The sequence below is a fragment of the Cimex lectularius genome, unplaced genomic scaffold, assembly GCF_000648675.2.
Source record: "Cimex lectularius strain Harlan isolate CLEC.00 unplaced genomic scaffold, Clec_2.1 scaffold20, whole genome shotgun sequence".
Classification (NCBI taxonomy): Eukaryota; Metazoa; Arthropoda; class Insecta; order Hemiptera; family Cimicidae; genus Cimex; species Cimex lectularius.
Window position 1 is genome coordinate 2730174 of NW_019392641.1, and position 20236 is coordinate 2750409.

At 34.2% G+C, this 20236-nt stretch overlaps 1 protein-coding gene across 1 annotated transcript in view; it reads right to left on the minus strand.

Moving 5' to 3' along the window:
- Positions 1-20236, minus strand: part of LOC106661324 — a 75044-nt gene that overhangs the window by 34264 nt on the left and 20544 nt on the right. The window contains exons 3-6 of the mRNA XM_014384624.2: positions 1631-1712; positions 1394-1566; positions 1122-1258; positions 918-1066 (exon numbers count right to left, since the gene is read on the minus strand). Of these exons, the coding sequence (XP_014240110.1) occupies positions 918-1066; positions 1122-1258; positions 1394-1566; positions 1631-1712 (541 nt within the window). The remainder of the gene's footprint in view (positions 1-917; positions 1067-1121; positions 1259-1393; positions 1567-1630; positions 1713-20236) is intronic.

Sequence of the window (20236 nt, forward strand, 5' to 3'; positions counted from 1 at the left end):
CCAAGATGATCATCTCAAGACTCAAGTCGGCATTAGGCGAATACCACATGTCTGGAGTCACATATAGGTTACAGAGTGTACACATGTAATTTCCATTGTCTTACTTCCATGGCACAGAATTTAGAAACACTTGCTCGCACCTAAGTTTACGTAGCCATCGTAGAGAAGGGAGTTACAGAGAACTATCCTCTTGAACATTTAGGTTAAATGTTGTCTTACAGTGGTCTAGCTCCTTAAAAAGGAGGTACTTGTTTATCCAATTTAATTGTTTCTAGAGCCTAAATGAGCTTTTCCTCACTATAAAATTTATAATGGAGGTATGTTTACCAATGTTGCTGCTGCTTTTTTCACCAAGATTAGTAAACATAAGATAATTAGGTTCTGTTATAGCCATTTTTGTCCCTTAGATTTGCCTAGACTTCTTTCTCTGATTAAAGGTACTGTGATTTTTATTATGATGTGCTGCAGATGATGATTCCCGGTTGATTCCTTATCAAAGACTGTATTTAACCCTAGATATTTAACCTCACTTTTTAACTACAGCATTTCATTATAGGAGCATAGGCCTTGATTTTCTTTGTTTCTTTGCTTGGTAAGTTGCTGTTGAGGGGCTTGGTATAAGTCCCTATTGCGAGTACCATTGCTCTTCCATATTTACTGCTCTTTGGGTGAGCTCTTTTATCTGCATAGATTTTGGTACAGAATCTTGCATTTAGTTTGCTTATGAGGTACCCGCAACGACATTCTAAAGCAGAGGGAGAGTCTCTTCTTGCGGAATCCTACAATTCTTATGGATATCCTCTACTGCCAATTCTTCTACTTCTTCCTGGTACATTCAGTGTTGTTTTGATCATATTTCAGTTGACAAAACAGGTTTAGTTTATTTTTCATTCTACTTATTAATCAATAATAAATACCTTGTAAAGAAGTGTATACAGAGAGAGTAGTGTGCTCGCCAACGCTGAGTGAGTTTGATGGGCTGAATGTCGATATAGCCGAGCCTCTTACTTCAAGCCATGCTCGACCGGAGGCATACTTGCCTGCGTTGCCCATCATTCTGCCAGTCCTGAAATATTTTGGTGTACATTGCAGTTTTGATAATTGAAATATTTGGACGTTACCTTTGGTTTTTGGTATGTATTGCCAGCAAACTGGTTCCAAGTGAGCACTTGACTAAAATTGTCGGGTCGGTTGCCTGTTGGACTGTCTCTGACATTTGGACTTGGAGAGAACCGCTGTACCATAACATCCCATTTTCCTAATTTAATTATCAGATAAATATTTATTATTACTTTTAACGGTCTGAATTTTTTATTTGAAATTAATATTTTACTCATTAACAATAATAATATTCACAGTATAAACAATTTTAAAGTGCATATAAATATATCACCTTGTATATTCTCATTGAACAGATTTTTGGATCCAATGAAAAAGAGACAGTTTTGTCGCCAGAGGCTTTTTTATTGAGACAATCTGTGCCTTTGGAATTGATCACCCCAGAGAAGCTGTTTTCAAAACGCATCGTCACGTTGACGACCTCTTCTGAACATGCGCTTTCGACATCTGAAGAAGACATTTTGCACATTAGTCGATTAATGAACAGAAAAGAATTTTTTAGTATTTTTACCGATAATTTTGTTCTTTAGAGCAGTTACATTGAGAAAGCAAATCAGGAGTATTTCTCCAAACCAGAGTAATCTTACAGTCATCTATAAAAATAAACAATTTGTTTCTGTTAATAAATAATGTTTTAAAATAGTTGTTCAAAAAATAAAACAAACAATTAAAATGTAAATATGGAAATGAACTTACATAAAAAACTCTATATGGTATAATCATAATACAGAAAAATAAGAAGATAATAATAAAATAATAATAGAAAAAGAACCAACAAAATGTAAACCATACATAGGTGCCACAACAAAATACTGAGGAACATGGATGCTCCTTTGTATCCATGATTGTACCTCCGTCCAGGATACCAATGTGGATAATGCAGATAGAGGCAAAAATGATGCCCTTGTCAAAAAAGGAAAAAACTTCAAACAGGGCACTGTGAACTTAATGGAGAGGAAACACTACAGTTTAACAAATTGTAGTGTTACACTTGCTCGAAAGTGATCTCCTTGATGAAGCAGTGTTAGAAGACCCAAAACATACCAAACCATCAAGTCAGAGAAAAGTGTCAAAACATTATAAGCAGTATATATTAATTTTATTGTGCCTGGTTTTTATAAAGCTAAGAATTTCTTTTGACAAAAATTTGAGTATTAAGCGTTTTAAAATAGTTAGATAAAAGTTATTCATTGAACTTTTCTACATGTTGACGAAGGAAAATTAATCGTTAGATGATTGACTACAACTAAATAAAAAGTAGGAAGCCCACTTTTATAGTTATTGAGTCTCCTGTTTTATACCTATAGCACTCTAGAATTCATCAAGCAATTTGACTGCTAAGCTCACAAGAGGATGACCTTGGCGTGTCATGGATTTAGATCAAACTTTTTTTTGGTGATTCTACTCTCCAAAATCAGGCCACTGCTTGTGAATAGGCCCTGGTATAGCCGTTTATTTTTTTAAAAATTGAAATTTTTCGTTTTTTAATATTTCTATTTCACCATTGTACTTGCTGAAATGAGCTATGTGAATATATAATTTTACAGTATTTTTTTTATGTATGCAATAGAAATATAGTAAAAGCTATCAAAGTTTGCCAATAAACAAAACATTTCTAAAAACCAAATATTTTCAAGTAATCTAGCAATGCAATTTTTTTTTCGTGAAATTAATATGAAATTTCGGTTTAGCATCTCTAGAGAGCCGTACATATAGATTTTTGTTTGAATTTAAATTTATCGATTTTTCGACCCTAAATTTTTTCCAATTTTTAAGAAGTCGTTATCAGAATATCTGAGTGAAACGGCTAAAATTCAAATACTGCTAAAAGGTGTCCTTGTATTAGTCGGCCGTTGGATAATCAATTGCTAATTTTAAACTTATGTTGAGGTAAGCGGCCCCAGAAGAAAAGTCCAAATGCTTCGTTCAAAACATTTATTGACAACGTTTCGGACGTCTCACGTCCTTCATCAGGTACATAATCTACAATAACAGTGAATCAAATTTATTTTAAAAAATCTAAAAGCCTTAAAAATTGAAGTTAAAAAAATAAATAGCATAGAATCTCAAAAATAACATTGATTATTTAAAATTATTGTATGAAACTGCATTTGAACGAGAGTTGAATGTACCAGTAATTTACCATTGTTTTATTTTATTTTATTTTTTTTGTGTCAGTAACAACCTTTCCGGCGTCCCAGACCAACAGCAATTTATTGTTTTTCGTTTTAGATACCAATTTCTGTTGGTCTGGGACGCCGGAAAGGGTGTTACTGATATAAAAAAAAAAAAACCCAAAAAACAATGGTAAATTACTGGTACATTCAACTACAAAATAAATGTATTGAGAAGCTGATACAATTTTGAACACGTTACCAAAAAAAATGTTTTAGTTCGTCTCAATCAAATTCGTCCTTCTGGATTGTCAAGTCAATATTGAAACGTGAGGTGAATCAATCTTGGTAAATTGGTCAAAGTAAGGCATTTCCGACCCTCATCCGAAATTATGTACAATGGAACGGTGGATGGCAGTACAGAAATCACACCGGAGTCGTGAGGTTAGGGCAACGGTACCCAAGGCCGCAAAGACAAGAACGTTTCTTTCATTAAAATGGATCCATGAGACGTTTCTGCCTCCTTTTACTCTTTCCTTTACGGTCTCGGCCCCGTTATCCTCATATTTTTATCCTTAATTGATCCTCTGGCTTGGCATATTAAAAAAATTGGTTTCAAACTTGCCATCAATCAATATACTAATCATTTACTGTAGTCGATCTTCTTTTAAATATATTTCTTTTTTGTTTACAACTGCCATTAAAAAACGTCCGGTGGTTCCAAATTGAAGCCATTTTTACAATTTTATTTCAATAAATCGATTTTGTATTAGATCACCTTAGAAAAGTAAGCAATCTAGTCAAATAACAATTACGCCTGATAGAAATATTGTACAAGGGAAAGGTAGTTCAGGCTGGAATCAAGAAAAAAAAAAAAACTTTCCATCACGTTTCACGGTGACGATCTGTACGTGACAGCAATAGCTGTAATTAGTAAAGAAGTTATAGTACTTATTAGGTTTTTAGCTATGAGGTAAATAAAACAAATTCAAAATTTATTTTTGTAGCTATAAAACGTAATTCATTCAAAATTCAAGAATACAACCAATTGAGTCAATACCATAAGTTTTGCAGATGACCTGAGAACAATGATAAAATGAAAATTCAATGACACTGTCAAATCAGATGCGTAACTCTCTAAAATATTGTAGGAAGATGTGTGAGGAAATTGGTTTTTACAAAAACTCAAGGAAAGCATATATCATACCGTTTACAAAAAGAAGGATGCTCAATCTAAAAACATCATTATAAAAGAAAAAGCATTAACTTTCTCCAAAGAATCAAGTGCCTAGGTGTAACCCTTGTCCAAAGGCACAAATGGAAAAAACTCTGTGGTGATTAGTGACCGTTAATCGATATTTATTTAGAAATCGTGAGATGCGGTCTGGTGTGATGTAGGTTTCAGAAAAACATTTTCTTTTTCGTGCCAATGTTTCGATCTTTATTGAGATCAACTTCAGGGCCTGGGATTTACAAACATTGTTTACATTTAACAAATACATTTAGGATGTGTTAATAATAATCCATTAGATTTCGTGGTCCGATTGACCAAGTACCATTTTTCAATTAATTAATCTTTATGTAGGGAATTTGTTGAGATAAAAAAGTCAGTGTCACTAGCGGGATTCGAACCCACAACCTTCGGCTAAATACGCCGCTACTCTACCACTTGAGCAATCGTGACTTCGATCCTCTCGGACACCAACTTCCCATCTCAACTCAACGTGAGATGCGGTCTGGTGTGATGTAGGTTTCAGAAAAACATTTTCTTTATCGTGCCAACGTTTCGATCTTTATTGAGATCATCTTCAGGGCCTGGGATTTACANCTGAAAATGGTCTCAATAAAGATCGAAACGTTGGCACGATAAAGAAAATGTTTTTCTGAAACCTACATCACACCAGACCGCATCTCACGATTTCTAAATAAATTTTGCATAAAGCCAATGTTTTACATTGGCATGATATGCAAAAATCAGATGAACAAACCCCAGTTGGGGGTCAACAGTCAGGCTAAATTGCTCATAGTGCTGGTACAAATTCAGTCCATGCCTGGGCAATATGTAGAACCTAGAAAGTAAGGAAAAGAGAGTATGATAATCATACTAAAATGATAAACTATTGAGCATCAACTATTAATATTACTGAAACAGCACAAGCTCATTTTATTAAACTATTGGGAAATAAAGAACATATATGGACCAGAATGACCAGCCAAAAACACTGAACAAGCTACAAAGTCTACAGACTAGCGTGTCTTGAAATAATAACGGGGACAAACTCCCTGAACGGAGGATACCGCACTCGACCTTTTTCGACCTTCCACCCTTAAAAAGTAAAAAAGATGCCTTTTGAGAGGGGACAACAGACTCCTGAGACAAGGGCATAAAGCCAGATCTAAGGCGGAGCCATCACAAAATTTTGCATAAAATTATAATAAATGAGATGAAAAAATGGGGGAAAACTCAACTTTGACAGACCCTTCCATGTGGTCTGGTCAGAGATAAAGAGACCGTCGGAAGAAAGGTAGCCCAAGTTTCAGAAGGGGCGCTAATACGGTACACAGATGGATCGAAGATGGAACGGGAGTAGCTGGAGGGATAAAATTGTGTTTATCACCTATTTGATGCTCGGCGACAAATGAAATGGCCACGGAGAGCCTTGGTGAAGGTAGACTTCATTTAAACTTGTTAAATTCACTAGTGTCCGAGTGATCGAGGTTACGATAGCTAAAGTGGTAGAGCAGCGGCGTATCTAGCCGAAGATCGTGGGTTCGAATCCCGCTCGTGACACTGACTTTTTTTATCTCAACTAAACGACTCTAGAATAGGTGGAATCGGCTGTTCATGGTTTTTTTTGCCTTATGATCTATGCATATTAATCATGGTGACGAATTCTTGTATGTGTGTTCATATTTGGGGAGGGGGGATCGTGAAAAAAGGGCCAGAGGTGACGGTGGGAATCGAACCCACGTTCTGTTGAATGTGAAAGAATTCCTTAGGATTTTATCAGAAAACTTTTCCAAGGAATGCAAAGGCGTTTAACAGAAATGAAACGTTTTCTGAAATTTGTTGATCTCTAGGTTTGGAAATAGTAGTTTAGAATCACTAGAGTAAGTTTTCCAACTTTAAAAAAACAAAAAATTCAAAGTTCTGACTACTAAAACGTTTATTGCACCAACGTTTACATGTTTAGTATTGATCGCATCTAACTGGAATTTATCGTAGTTTTCAATAGTATCAACTGATTGGTCCAAAACCTTTTGCTTATAGAGTTATTGTTTATTTGAAGCAAGGTCGTGAAATTTTATAAAATCAGAAAAAAGGGGAATAACTCCGAAATTCTTGTGATTCGGACCATAGTTAATTAGGACTTTTAGGGGGGTCGTTTTGGGACTACGGACCCCCCCCCCCATTATCTATTGTAGAAAACATGTTTTACTGATTTTACATATTTATTCTGGTGGCCAAAAATGTACAATATCATTTATTAATTGATTGAACAAATCATTACCGATATTTCTGTGAAGAAATTTGCCACAGAAATTCATACAAATATGAGTCTATCAAACTTCGTCTTGCATGTTCTTTTTTGTTCCTAGCTTTTGCTTGTGCCCATAACGACTCAATTCGTAGAGTATGTCTGCGTGTGATGGGATCAACGATATTTTTTGAATCAGTCACAGTAAAGTGCTTGTAATTTTTTTCTGGTATCTTTGTAATGCCGGTGTAGTATGCCCACATTTCCGATACAATGATTGTACCTGGGTGAATACATTTTGATATTGTTTTCATTAGTGTTTGAGATATACTGGGCAATACATGAAGCATTCATTATCTTCTCGACAAATACCTCCGAACATCCATTGATTAAGATAGCCAAGCAGCCATCAAACCACTAAGCTCAAATACCATTAGTTCAAGGATGGTGCTGAACTGCAAAACCAAACTAAATATATTAGGTATGCAGAATAAAGTCAGCCTCTGCTGGGTCTCAGGACACATGGGAGTAGAAGGCAACGAGAAAGCGGACACCCTTGCAAGGAAAGGGGCTGCCACACCGCTGATAGGACCTGAACACTTCTGTGGCATAGGAATCCACACTATTAACGAATATCTCAGACAGGAGGACAAAAAGAAAATGAGGGAACTTTGGAATTCACTCATTGGACATAGCCAATCCAAGAATCTTCTAACCAATTTTGGTAGGAAAGAAATCACAGAATGTGTCAAAGGAAGCAGGAACAGACTGCGAATCCTAACAGGACACTGCGGATTAAATGGACACTTAAAGAAAATTGGAACAATCCAAGATGGCACATGCAGATTCTGCAAGGAAGCAGAAGAGACACCAACACATTTACTAACAAACAGCGGAGCTACACTAGCCCCCAGGAGGAAATGTTTTGGGATGTAAATCTGCCATAGAAGAGCTTCAACCACCGAAACCGGGCCTATTAATCAAATTTCTTGATGAAATAGGACTCACCGATGTGCTTTAGGCAGAGAACGGGGGCTACAATAGCTCTTAAAGGGCGCAGTATATTACACCCCGAATATTACATCTATATCAATTGATTACGGTAAATTCTGCCAACGTTATTTTTGCGTCGAGAAAAACTTGATTCGTCTATCTCAACTGTTTTACCCGGCCCTCCTATCTTTCTGAAATTTTTTAACAAATGATCTGCGCAAACTTCTCTAAACATATTTTTCCAATCTGTAATAATATCGGTAGCTAATCCTATTTCCTCTTGAGAAAATTTAGTAGATGTACATTCCTTTGTCCAGCAGTATAGCAAAATGATAAATTTCTTAAATGGCAAATTACTGTTCTCCAAAAATGTACCTTTTCTTAGTCTTGTTTGCAGGCTTTCACGTTTCATCCTCATCTATCCTTTTCTCCTCATTTGAAGGTCATTAGAATAAACTCACTGTGCAAAATTCCTTTACACTGAAGAAAGGAAACCGCTTTTTCCTTTGTATCTAATTGAGCTAATACATCAAATAAAGGCATGGTTTTCTCTTTAAGAATAGAAAATAAAACTTATTTTTGTAGGGGAATAAATTTGAATGTTGCACCAAGGTGACGTCAGACTGTGACGTTCTTAAATTCGTTGGTCACTTCTAGGGAGGTTATAATATGTATGTGCTTATGTATGAAGAATAAAGAGAGTGTGTTTAAACGAAAAAGTCTTTACGGTTTTTATCCGATCCAAACCTGAAAAGGGGCCGACATATTAACAAATATCAAGACAAAAATAGATATCAGTTTGTTGTCCTTCAACAACAGATAATGAGTGCGTCCTTATTCCCAAAAAGACCCCTTTTAGGTTCCATTTTGAATGTAGAAACTACTGGCAAATTTTATAACACGAGTAGTCCTGTATACTTTTTTAAGAGTGATATTAAGGCGATATGTTAGGACGGTGCTCTCCCTCATCCGTGGCTAATCTTCTATTATTTATTCAAGAACGGTATCTCATTCATTTCAAATCAGGTCAGCTGATGAAGCGCAACTCACATTCAGAAAAAATTCCGTCAGACTTCGCATTGAACCATTTCTTGAACATGGTTCATTTTTCGAACGTGATAGGAGACAGTAGTGACAGCAAGAATCGCAGAAAGCACTGCCAAGTTAGGACCGTGATTTTTTAAACCCCTCGTTGAAACAATCGCCCTGGTTTAAAACGGAGCCTCTGCGTGATGCCGTCCGACTCGCCGGATGAAAGAGCGAAGCCGGCGTAGCCCGTTATACCAACAGTTAGGCATAGCGGCCGTCTTCCACCACCTCTCTTCCCGCCATGCTCTTTAGTATGCCCATTACTCCACCGATGGATTATGCAGCTCGTTCGCCACGCCGACTGGGTCAAGGCGACCAGCATTTGACGTGTTCCGACTCGATAAAGTCCAAAGCAAATATTCAACAAAGACCACGTGTCAAATATTGTTCAACCGGCTATACGTTGGAAATCAGTTGAAAAAATAGAACTACAATTATAATTTTTTTTTCAATCTTGGACTTATTAAATGCCTACTTGTCCTCGCAAGATCATTAAACACAAACATCTACACATGCATTTATTTTTCAATAGCACAGATTTTACTGTGAATTATAATTTAATATTGTTTCTCAAAGTTTTCACTTGTTTTTCATGTCTGACAATGTTCTTGTAAATTACATAATCTGATATAAAATGTCCATTATTTATCAAACTTAATTTTCTTTATGTTGCAATAATTTTTTAGATTTTATTTGCCATATTCTGCTTTTTTCTGCGATATTGAAGAGTTGGTAAAGTTAGGAATTTGAGTCGACCTATATAGCTGCATGGCTTTAATTTTTTGAAGGTTTTGGTAAAACGTATTTGAACTTTTTTTACAAGTTCAATGACTTTTTTCTGCATGCCGGAAAAAGGCAGGCTTTGACCCAATATTAAGTGTCAACCTCGCATGGCCTATCCTTAATCGGGTCAAGATGACCCTTCTTCCACTAGCCAGATCCTCCAAGAGCCACCTATCAAATTGCTATCCGACTCTGCCACTTCCTTTTAATAATTTTTTTAATGGATTTTTAGAGTGGTGAAATAGATTGGGACGTCTCATCCTTAGCCGCTTCGAACTCCTTTCCATTACACATACATTATAACAATAAATAAACCTTTATGTAAGGTATTGGTTGAGATAAAAAGTCAGTGTCACGAGCGGGATTCGAACCCCGATCTTCAAATGGCAAAATGAAGAATGAAAAATTTGCCTTGAATTGGAAATCATTGAAAAATGAAAAAAAAACTACCATGATAGCTCAAGTGGTAGTGCAGCGGCGTATTTAGCCGAAGTCCTGGGTTCGAATCCCGCTCTTGACACTGACTTTTTTACCTCAACCAATACCTTACATAAAGATTAATTAATTGAAAGATTAAAAAAGGTATTCGGTCAATCGGACCACGAAATTTAATGGATTTAATACTAATAAAAATAATTGAGTATAATTATTTAATAAAATTATCTTTTCCCTTTTATAATGGACTATTTTACAAATTTTATTAATTAAAAACCATGTTGACAAGTCTTAATCTTTAGTGCTTATACTTTTAGTTGTAAAATCTAGTTCATAACCTACTTCAAAATCAAAAAGTTTACAATAATTTATAATTAGTAAAATTACTATTAATTTTAATATAAATCTATAAAGAAAAATCACCCTTACAACACAGTAAGCTTTATAAAAATATTAAAAATAAATTTAGAAATAGCCGTTTTGACGGTTTAATTTTCGGTTGAAAAAGTCATCAAAGAAGCTCAATCGTGCTGAACGATTCATTCTATTTTATCTGACAATATTACTAGAGCATAACGGAATAATAGATATTTAGCGATGAAAACATAAATCATGGCAGTTTTGACCAGTTATCTATTTATATTCCTATATACAGGAAATATTTTGTTGGTTTGTCCTGGAGCTATTTACATATATTATTACCTTGTAAGATTATTATTCTTAGCCATCTATATGTAATAAAATGATAAATGGTGTTGTTCTCGTATGAAATTAGATGAAAGGTTGTTTGTAAAATAATTTAAAATTTTGCCTGTTATATTAAACAAAAATCAGTTGCCTAGAACTATTCAAAAAATTTAATATAAAGTTGTTTTGTTTTTTAAACGTGGAATTTTTAAGAGTGATTTGTCTTATTTATATTGTTTTGGTTAATGTTATCAAACGTATACATGTATTATTGTTTTTTTGTAAATAAAAAGTAAATACATTATTTATTTAAATTTACTTTGACGTTTCGAAAATTTACGGAGATAAGTTCCTTAATGAATCATAAAAATTATGAAAAAATCAAAAATAAGTTAAAATTAATTTGAAAAGTGTGGTGATTAGTGACTGTTAATCGATAATTATTCAGAAATCGTGAGATGCGGTCTGGTGTGATGTAGGTTTCAGAAAAACATCTTCTTTATCGTGCCAACGTTTCGATCTTTATTGAGATCATCTTCAGGGCCTGGGATTTACAAACAATGTTTACGTTTAACAAATACATTTAGGATGTGGAAAAATGAATTTATAGAATCCAAAATATATTTTATATTCAATCAAAGTATTTCTACTCACTCAAAGTGTTTGTCTTCTGTGTAATTGTGCCATTCTTGCGTGTCGTGTTGAGAGTGCCAGTGCGATATTGCTGTTTTATGTTTATGTATGTTGGATTTTGAAGGGGTGGGGAAGGAAGTCGGTATAGAAAAGACATTTTTACGCCTTATACAAAAATGTCTATATTTTGCATTGTATAAATTCACTTTTCCACATCCTAAATGTATTTGTTAAATGTAAACAATGTTTGTAAATTCCAGGCCCTGAAGATGATCTCAATAAAGATCGAATCGTTGGCACGATAAAGAAAATGTTTTTCTGAAACCTACATCACACCAGACCGCATCTCACGATTTCTGACTAATTAATTTGAAAAAATGCATAAAAGAAAAAAAAATATTCTGGTGGACACAGAACAAGATAGATTTCGATTTAAAAATATCTTACAAATTCACGAAAAATTAGATTTTTAGATTAAAAAAAAATCGTTTAAATAAATTCCACATTTAAAAAAAAAACAAAAAAACAATAGGACAATCTATCTTTAATTTTTTTCACATATTAGTTGGAAATAAACAAAAACGTATATTAATAAACCTAAATTAAAAATACAAGATGGTCATTTCTTTTAAAATATAATAACGATAATAATTATTAGTTAAAAATCCTGCAGCTAATAAAATTCGCTCTTCACTCCTGGTTTTACCGCTGGTAACTGGTACAGGAGTTCAATTTTGAATTTATTAGAAGAAATTTTTACTTAATTAATGGTAAACCTAAATCTATCTTGTTATCCACCAGAATATTTTATTTTTTTGTTTTCTTTTACTTTCTAATTAAGTTATAAAACACATAGAATATTATTATATTTTATTGGCTAGTGTGTTATCTTTCATCGATATTTTATCAGTAATCTCAACACCAAGCAGACGGATATTCCATTGATGTAAATACTTAGGTTTTTAAAAGGGTTATTTATAATAATGGTCAAATGAAATATTATTATTACTGTGTGGTGTTTAGTGACCGTTAATTAATAATTATTTGGAGGTCGTGAGATGCGGTCTGGTGTGACGTAGATTTAAGAAATACATTTCCTTTATCGTGCCAACGTTTCGATCTTTATTGAGATCATCTTCAGGGACTGGGATTTATCAACATTCTAATATAAATAATGTATAATTTAAACAATGTTGATAAATCCCAGGTTCTGAAGATGATCTCAATGAAGCTCGAAACGTTGGCACGATAAAGGAAATGTTTTTCTGTTCACGAAGTATAGATGCTGATGATAGGTAGAAATTCCGGAAGCGAGCAAGTAAATATAAGTAACTAGTATTTTATTAAAAAACCACAAATGAATCTTTTCATACATAAACCACCCAATTCAAATTTAATGTAATACAATATTGCACATCTTATTTTATTATTCGTTAATAATTAATGCAGGGATAAATAGATTTCACGTTAACGATTAACAGTTTTCATAATCCGAATTAATTTTTATTTTAATTAAATCATGTGAGATTATTTCAGAACATGAAATTAACAATCTTAAAATTTTTTTGCAAACATACTTTTAGTTTAATTTTTTAACATTTATTAGGTTTCGTGGTCCGCTTGACCAAATAAATTCTTTTAAATTAATTATTCTTTAATTAATGTTTTGGTTGAGATAAAAAGTCAGCGTCACAAGCGGGATTCGAACACATGACCTTCGGCTAAATACGCCGCTGCTCTACCACTTGAACTGAATTGAAAAATGGCAAAAAGGAGGGAAAATTCAAAAGGTGAGGTTTTGATGGGAAGTTGGTATCCGAGTGGATCGAAGTGACGATAGGTCAAGTGGTAGAGCAGCGGCGTATTTAGCCGAAGGTCTTGAGTTCGAATCCCGTTTGTGACGCTGACTTTTTTATTTCAACCAAAACCTCAATCAATGATTAATTAATTGAAAAGAATTTAATTTTTAATTGGTAACCTATTTCATAATTCAAAAGTAGCAACAAACCGGATTTCATTTTCTGAGGACAAGACATTCATAAAGATGAAAAGATATGGGAAATAATAAGGGATATGCTGAGTCAGACGTTTTGTTGAAACTTGAACTAAATCGCTGTCATACTAAATAAAAAGCGTCGGCTGTAATTTCAGAAGCTGGAGGTAGCGGTTCTCGAGCGAGGAGAGTCCGATAACGGCGACCCGAGGGAAAAAAGTCCCATTGTTTATCTCAGTCCGTGACTGTTGATGTTACTCCCCCTGGAGGCACGTTGTTACTCGCTTGTTGCAGAGGTGACAACCGGTCAACTCGGATTGACTGGAAACTTTTTCTTTCGGAGATTCCGAATTGTTTTAGTATGTTTTTGGGATTACGAAACGCTTTCACCGTACTTTAGCTGATATCGGTCTGTTACTCTGTCGTATCTTAAGGTCGATTGTTCTAGATCATCTGCACTATCTCGAAGTACATCATGAGACCGGTGTTCACGGAAGTCAACGGATGTGCTTCCCGTTTTCACATGCAAGCGGATGCCACAAGGATGAAACAAAGACACCTCGGATATTCAATTATTTACACGAACTCGGCGCACCGTTAGGGATAGGTTCAATGCGCCGTATTTGATCCTAGCTTATTATTGGTGTTAAATAAACAAAGTCTGTTGAAATGATAAAACGTAAACTATTCTAGTACACATCGACTGAGTTTAATCACTATTTCGGCCGTTTCTGACCTTCGTGATCATTCTTTCTGTAATGTCAGAGCGTTTCGGAATTTCACCATCTTCTGTGGATTTGAGTAGTGAGCCGAACCAGTGAGACAAGAAATAAATGAACTACAGATAAATGTTAAAAATATATTAATCTTTACGTAAGGTATCGGTTGAAATGAAAAACCTAGTGTCACGAAGGGATTCGAACCCACGACCTTCGGCTAATACCTGCTCTTCCACTTGAGCTGTAGCAGCGGCGTTTTAGCCGAAGGGCGTGGGTTCGAATCCCGCTCGTGACACTAGCTTTTTTATTTCAACCAATACCTTACAAAAATATTAATTAATTGAAAGAAGCTATTTGGTCAATCGGACCACGCAATATAATGGTTAAAAATATATTCCCATTCATGCTTTTTAACAAGGCGGGTTTATTTTTGTTGGTGAAATTCTGATAAGCCGTCTGACGACCAAAACCAGCGAGACTACAGGGACAATGATGCTTGAACATACAGACAGTTTTGATTATTATCTACAAATATTGGGATGTTGGGTTTGGTTTGTTGATGGTGAATTGCTGAAAAGCGTATACGACTCAAAACAAGCGGGGTCAAAAGTTGAAAAAAATTACGCTAGAATGGAGAAAAATCAGTTTTATGTAAAGAAACGTGATTTTCTTAAATAAACACTAAAAAATCTTAACTTTTGAATGGATTGAGATAAAACCAGGAGGTTTCCGGCATTCTACTCCACAATTTTTATTATTGGGTTGTCCGGAAAATAATGCAGGATTTTAAGTTTTCATTAAAAAAAATCTATATAAAATATTCTGTTTACGTTTACAGGATTACTCATTTGTATGAATNGGAAATTATTTTGATTAAAGAACATTGCTTTAAAGTAACTAGTTTCTTTTTTTTTGTTTAATACCAAAATCCTGCATTATTTTCCGGACAACCCAATATTATTATTTTTTTAACGACGAGCTGATCACCCAGTATATTACAAATTCAATACGTTCAGTAGTTACTTATTATTTATTATTAGAGGAATTCAGTCCGAAACGTCAAGTTTAATAATACTTCTATATATAATTTTTTTGTGTTGTTTACACCCAGGAAAACACCAAAAGAAAAATACTAGGATAATTAACAAATACCAAAAAGAAAAATTACCTGAACCTGAAAAGATGAGATTTGTCTTTATAAATTTTAAGGTCATGTCTTTGTTGGTGGCGAAATGCGAAAACGCGCCTGACAGAGAAAAGGGCGAGACGTTGCGATCCAAGATGATTTGGAGCGACCTATTAACGTCTAATTGGCAAATTTGAAATTTATATTTATAAATTTTAACATAGTGGGATTCTTCGTTAGTTGTGGAATGCCGGAATACTTCCGTGCGGCAGAAACTAGCGTGTATAGGCGGACCAAAATTGATGTTGGAAGAGAAAACTTCAGGCAAATCTCAAAAGGAAATCTCAGTTCAATATTCCGCAATTGCTAATATTGGTACTTTCACAAGCACAAAAGGTGATTAGTATATCAGTTTTCTTACAAAAATTTAGTGTTTTATTTTGATTTATTTGGGTGTGTTTTAAGTAATAAGAATGCAAATGTAAAGCAGGAGGATAACAATGATCTGGGAGAAAAAGTGGAAGGCTGACGATTCCGAGGAGGAAGCTAACGGTGAGAAAACAGTTTTAGCCTTTGATTCATTAACTCTTCTCGTTCTTCTTCTTCTATTTCTTTTCTCTCTTTCGGCCTTTCTCCGTTCACACGGCTGGCTGCCACGATAACGAATATACCTCGGCCCGAGCCGGAGGTGCGGTAATTGGCGGCGTTCGAACCGGTCGGCATCCATCCGGAGAAATGGAAACGGTCAAATACCAACAACAGCACTTTGTCTTCTTCAGGCGGTCTCGGGTCGGCGAGCGTCTTTACACTTGCAGTCGCGTTGGCTCACCGGTCCGCGTTAACTCGCACCGGCGACTTCGCGTTCGCCATATCTTTTTCCAAGAATGCAGCCACAAAGAGAGCAAAAACCCATCGTGGTATGCGTGCCTGATGAATGACTTCTAAAAGTCAATTCTGAATATAATAATAAAAAAATGATAATATCTAAAATCTCGTACAATAGTACCTGGGGTTTTAAAACAAAAATTACGTTTAACGAGACAAACTCAGATACAACCTACTATAATAATAATATATTTTTTTTTTGCCTTATGATCTATGCATATTAACCATGGTGACGAATTTTTGTATGTGGGTTCTAATTTGGGGGGGGGGGTTATCGTGAAAAAAGGGCCAGAGGCGACGGTGGGAATCGAACCCACGACTGCGGCGTCTATGAGCCGAGAGTCTCTCACGCTAACCACTCGGCTACCGCGGTCCCCGTATAATATTATATATTATCTTACATTTTTTAATTTATTATCAATAAATGTACTGCATTTAATCCTGGAAGTTTAAACCTCAAACTAATGGGTCGGCAAACTACATCCCACCACCGTTTTCAATCCAGCCTGCGATTTAATAATGTGTTTAAATGGAAAAATTGCAAAACTTTATACGAAACAAATAAATCAGATAAGATGGCGATCGGTAAGGAAACATCCGATGCACGTACATTTAGGGTACATATTTATAGTGAACTCTAAAAGTATTAAGAAATCCTGTTGTCAATTTTTTTTCAGGGGGTGGAAGAGACTGCAACGTTAGGGTGTTGACAAGGGGCTCATTACTTGTAAGGTAAAAGTTCCGGGTTCGAATCCAGCGGCACTGACTTCAAATACGATAAACGAATGTTTTTGTAAATGTATTTTTTTATCAGAGGGTTTCATATAACCTCGTAGATGATATACTCTCGTTAAAAAAAAGTTTGCTATCGTAGTCCCCGGGATCGTGGGTTCGACTCCCATCGCCACCCCTTAAATTTTTAACTCATCCCCCAATTCCAAAAAATCAATCAAAATACGTTTGAAGCAAGGCTAATGTGGTAGACTCGAAGCCAAAGTAAATGTTTCTACTTTTCCTGGTTCAAAATTAAAGCATTCTTGAAAATCGGGAGATAGAATAATCGGGTTTTTTCCACGAGCACGTAAAAACCACGATTTTTGTCCAAAAATCGCGAACAACTCGAAAACGGTTGGGAAAAATAGTTGAAGGTCGATTGAAAGCTTATTAAAATTTTCCTATCGATTGCTATAGGGCGCGGCTTGAGGACGATTTCCTGGCTCCACAGCTCAACATGAAGTTTTCGTAAAAAGTAAAAAATCAAAATGTTCCCGAATGTTTAATTTACTGTGTCCGAGTGGGTCGAGATCACGATAGCTCAAGTGGTAGAGCAGCGGCGTATCAAACCGAAGATCGTGGGTTCGAATCCCGCTCGTGCCATTGACTTTTTGATCTCAACTGAAAACTTTAATTAATTGTAAGATATTAATTGGTCAAGCGGACCACGAAACTAGTGAATTTAATAAGTTTAATTTACTTATGACTGACAGAACCTAGAAAAACATTTAAAAAAGCCATCTTGTTCAGCGTAGGTTTCTAAAAAATGAGACCCTAGCACAGGTCTGTGACAAAACCAGGTGGTCAGTTTAAAAAAAATATATATTTCTATGTCTTCATGTGGTATACGAGGTATGAACTTATAATTTGGTCGTTACCAATTATTTTGATCTGACTATAAACTCCTTGTGTCTGTGAGAATAAACACACTGAAGAAGACACAACTGAGTCTCATAGACACACTAAAGATTAGAAGAGTTACAAGTTCATGACTCTGCAGACCACACGAAAAATCTCACCATCTTAAATACATATGAAAATATAGTAGATCTCATAAATTATCACGTGGATATAATTTAAAAAGTAAATAAAATAAAAAAAAAACTATGAAAATATGAGCTCATTTAAAACTTTTTTGTAAACATGGTTTCATACAAGTTTATGACCCTCCAGACGAAACGAAAAATCTTACTATCTTACAAACATACTAAAATATAGTAGATCTCATAAATTATCACGTGGATACAATTTAAAAAATAAATAAAATTAAAAAAACTGGAAATATGAGCTCATATAAAACTTTTTTGTAAACATAGTTTCATACAAGTTTATGACCCTCCAGACGAAACGAAAAATCTTACAAACATACTAAAATATAGTAGATCTCATAAATTATCACGTGAATACAATTTAAAAAATAAATAAAACAAAAAAACTATGAAAATATTAGCTCATATAAAACTTTTTTGTAAACATGGTTTCATACAAGTTTATGACCCTCCAGACGAAAAGAAAAATCTTACTATCTTACAAACATACTAAAATATAGTAGATCTCATAAATTATCACGTGGATACAATTTAAAAAATAAATAAAATTAAAAAAAAAACTATGAAAATACGAGCTCATTTAAAACTTTTTTGTAAAAATGGTTTCGTACAAGTTTATGACCCTCCAGACGAAACGAAAAAATCTTACTATCTTACAAACATACTAAAATAAAGAAGGTCTTGTAAATTATCATGGCAACATAATTTAAAAAATAAATTCAATTTTACAAAACTATGAAAATATGAGATCATATAATTTTTTTTGTAAACATGGGTTCATACAAATTCATGACCCTCCAGAGCAGACGAAAAAACCTTACTATCTTACAAACATATTAAAATAAAATAGGTCTCGAAAATTATCATGGCAATATAATTTGAAAAATAAATTCAATTTTACAAAACTATGAAAATGAGATCATATAATTTTTTTTGTAAACATGGGTTCATACATATTCATGACCCTCCAGACCACACGATAAAATCTCACTATCTCACAAACATGTTTAAGTATAGTAGCTCTCATAAATTATCATTGTGATATAATTTACAAATTAAATAAAATGTTACAAAACTATGAAAATATGAGCTCACATAAAACGTTTTTGTAATCGTGGGTTCATACGTCCCTGACCCTGCAGCACGAATAATCTCACTATCTTAAAAACATAGTAAAATATAGTTGATCTCATACATTATCATAAGAATATAATTTAAAAAATAAATATAATTATTTTAAAAACTTGAAAATATGAGCTTTTTTGTAAACGTGGGTTCATAAGTCCATGACTTTTTTTAAATTTTTAAATTTTTTTTTTGACGAGCATCGTATATGCTTTTTCTTGGTACGAATGTGGATGTTCTTTTCGTTTTCACGTTGATTCTACATTTCATCTGATAAGAACTCTTAGTCTTCCAGCTTGTAGATTTACCAAATCTCATGCGATTGAGGTTGTTAAAAAAAATCTTTTTGAGGTAGTTGGTGGAATCTTTTCGAAAAATACCGTTGCGACTTCGGTCCTACGTTAAAAGGTGTATCTCTTGAAGAGCCACTATCAAATTTAATTTTCAAGATGAGAATAGTATTGTACGTCGGGAAGAGTTCTGCTGTAGAGGGTTTCGATCTTGTAAATTATGCTTGGCGTTTCAGATATTTAGTTAATGAAGTTAATTATTAATTTTTATATTGTGTTATATTATTGCTGATCATATTAAACATTTTTATACGATATATTTTGTTAGTTTGCCTAGTTTTTCAATCAATGTATGTTTTAGTGGTTCATGGACCAAATTACTTCTTTCAATTAATTATTCTTTGTATGTAAGGTTTTGGTTGAGATAGAAAGTCAGTGTCACGAGCGGGATTCGAACCCACGATGTTCGTCTAAATAAGCCGCTGCTCTACCACTTCAGCTATCGTGACCTCGATTCTCTTGCGACACTGACTTTTTTATCTCAATCAGAACCTTACATAAAAATAATATTATTTCAATATTTATGCCATGTCAATTCAATTTAATTTGTAATTAGACGTAATATTATAGTATAATTTTACGAAATATAGAGTCGCATCTTTACGGTAGTTTTCTTCTGTATTATTTTTAGTAATTATTATTATTATAGCAAAACTCTCATGCTGAGGATATCCAGGATATGCTTTTATATAGCTTCTTTTTGACTAAGCAAATTCCTAATTAAAGTTAAATAAAGCATGTTATTTTTATTAATTAATAGATTAGTGTCAACCAGCCAACTGCTTATTGTTCGCAAAGGTCTTATGCACATAAGCAAAAATATGTTATTTCTTAACAATAGAATTTCAAAAATAAAGATAAAATTTTATTACGACAAAACAAT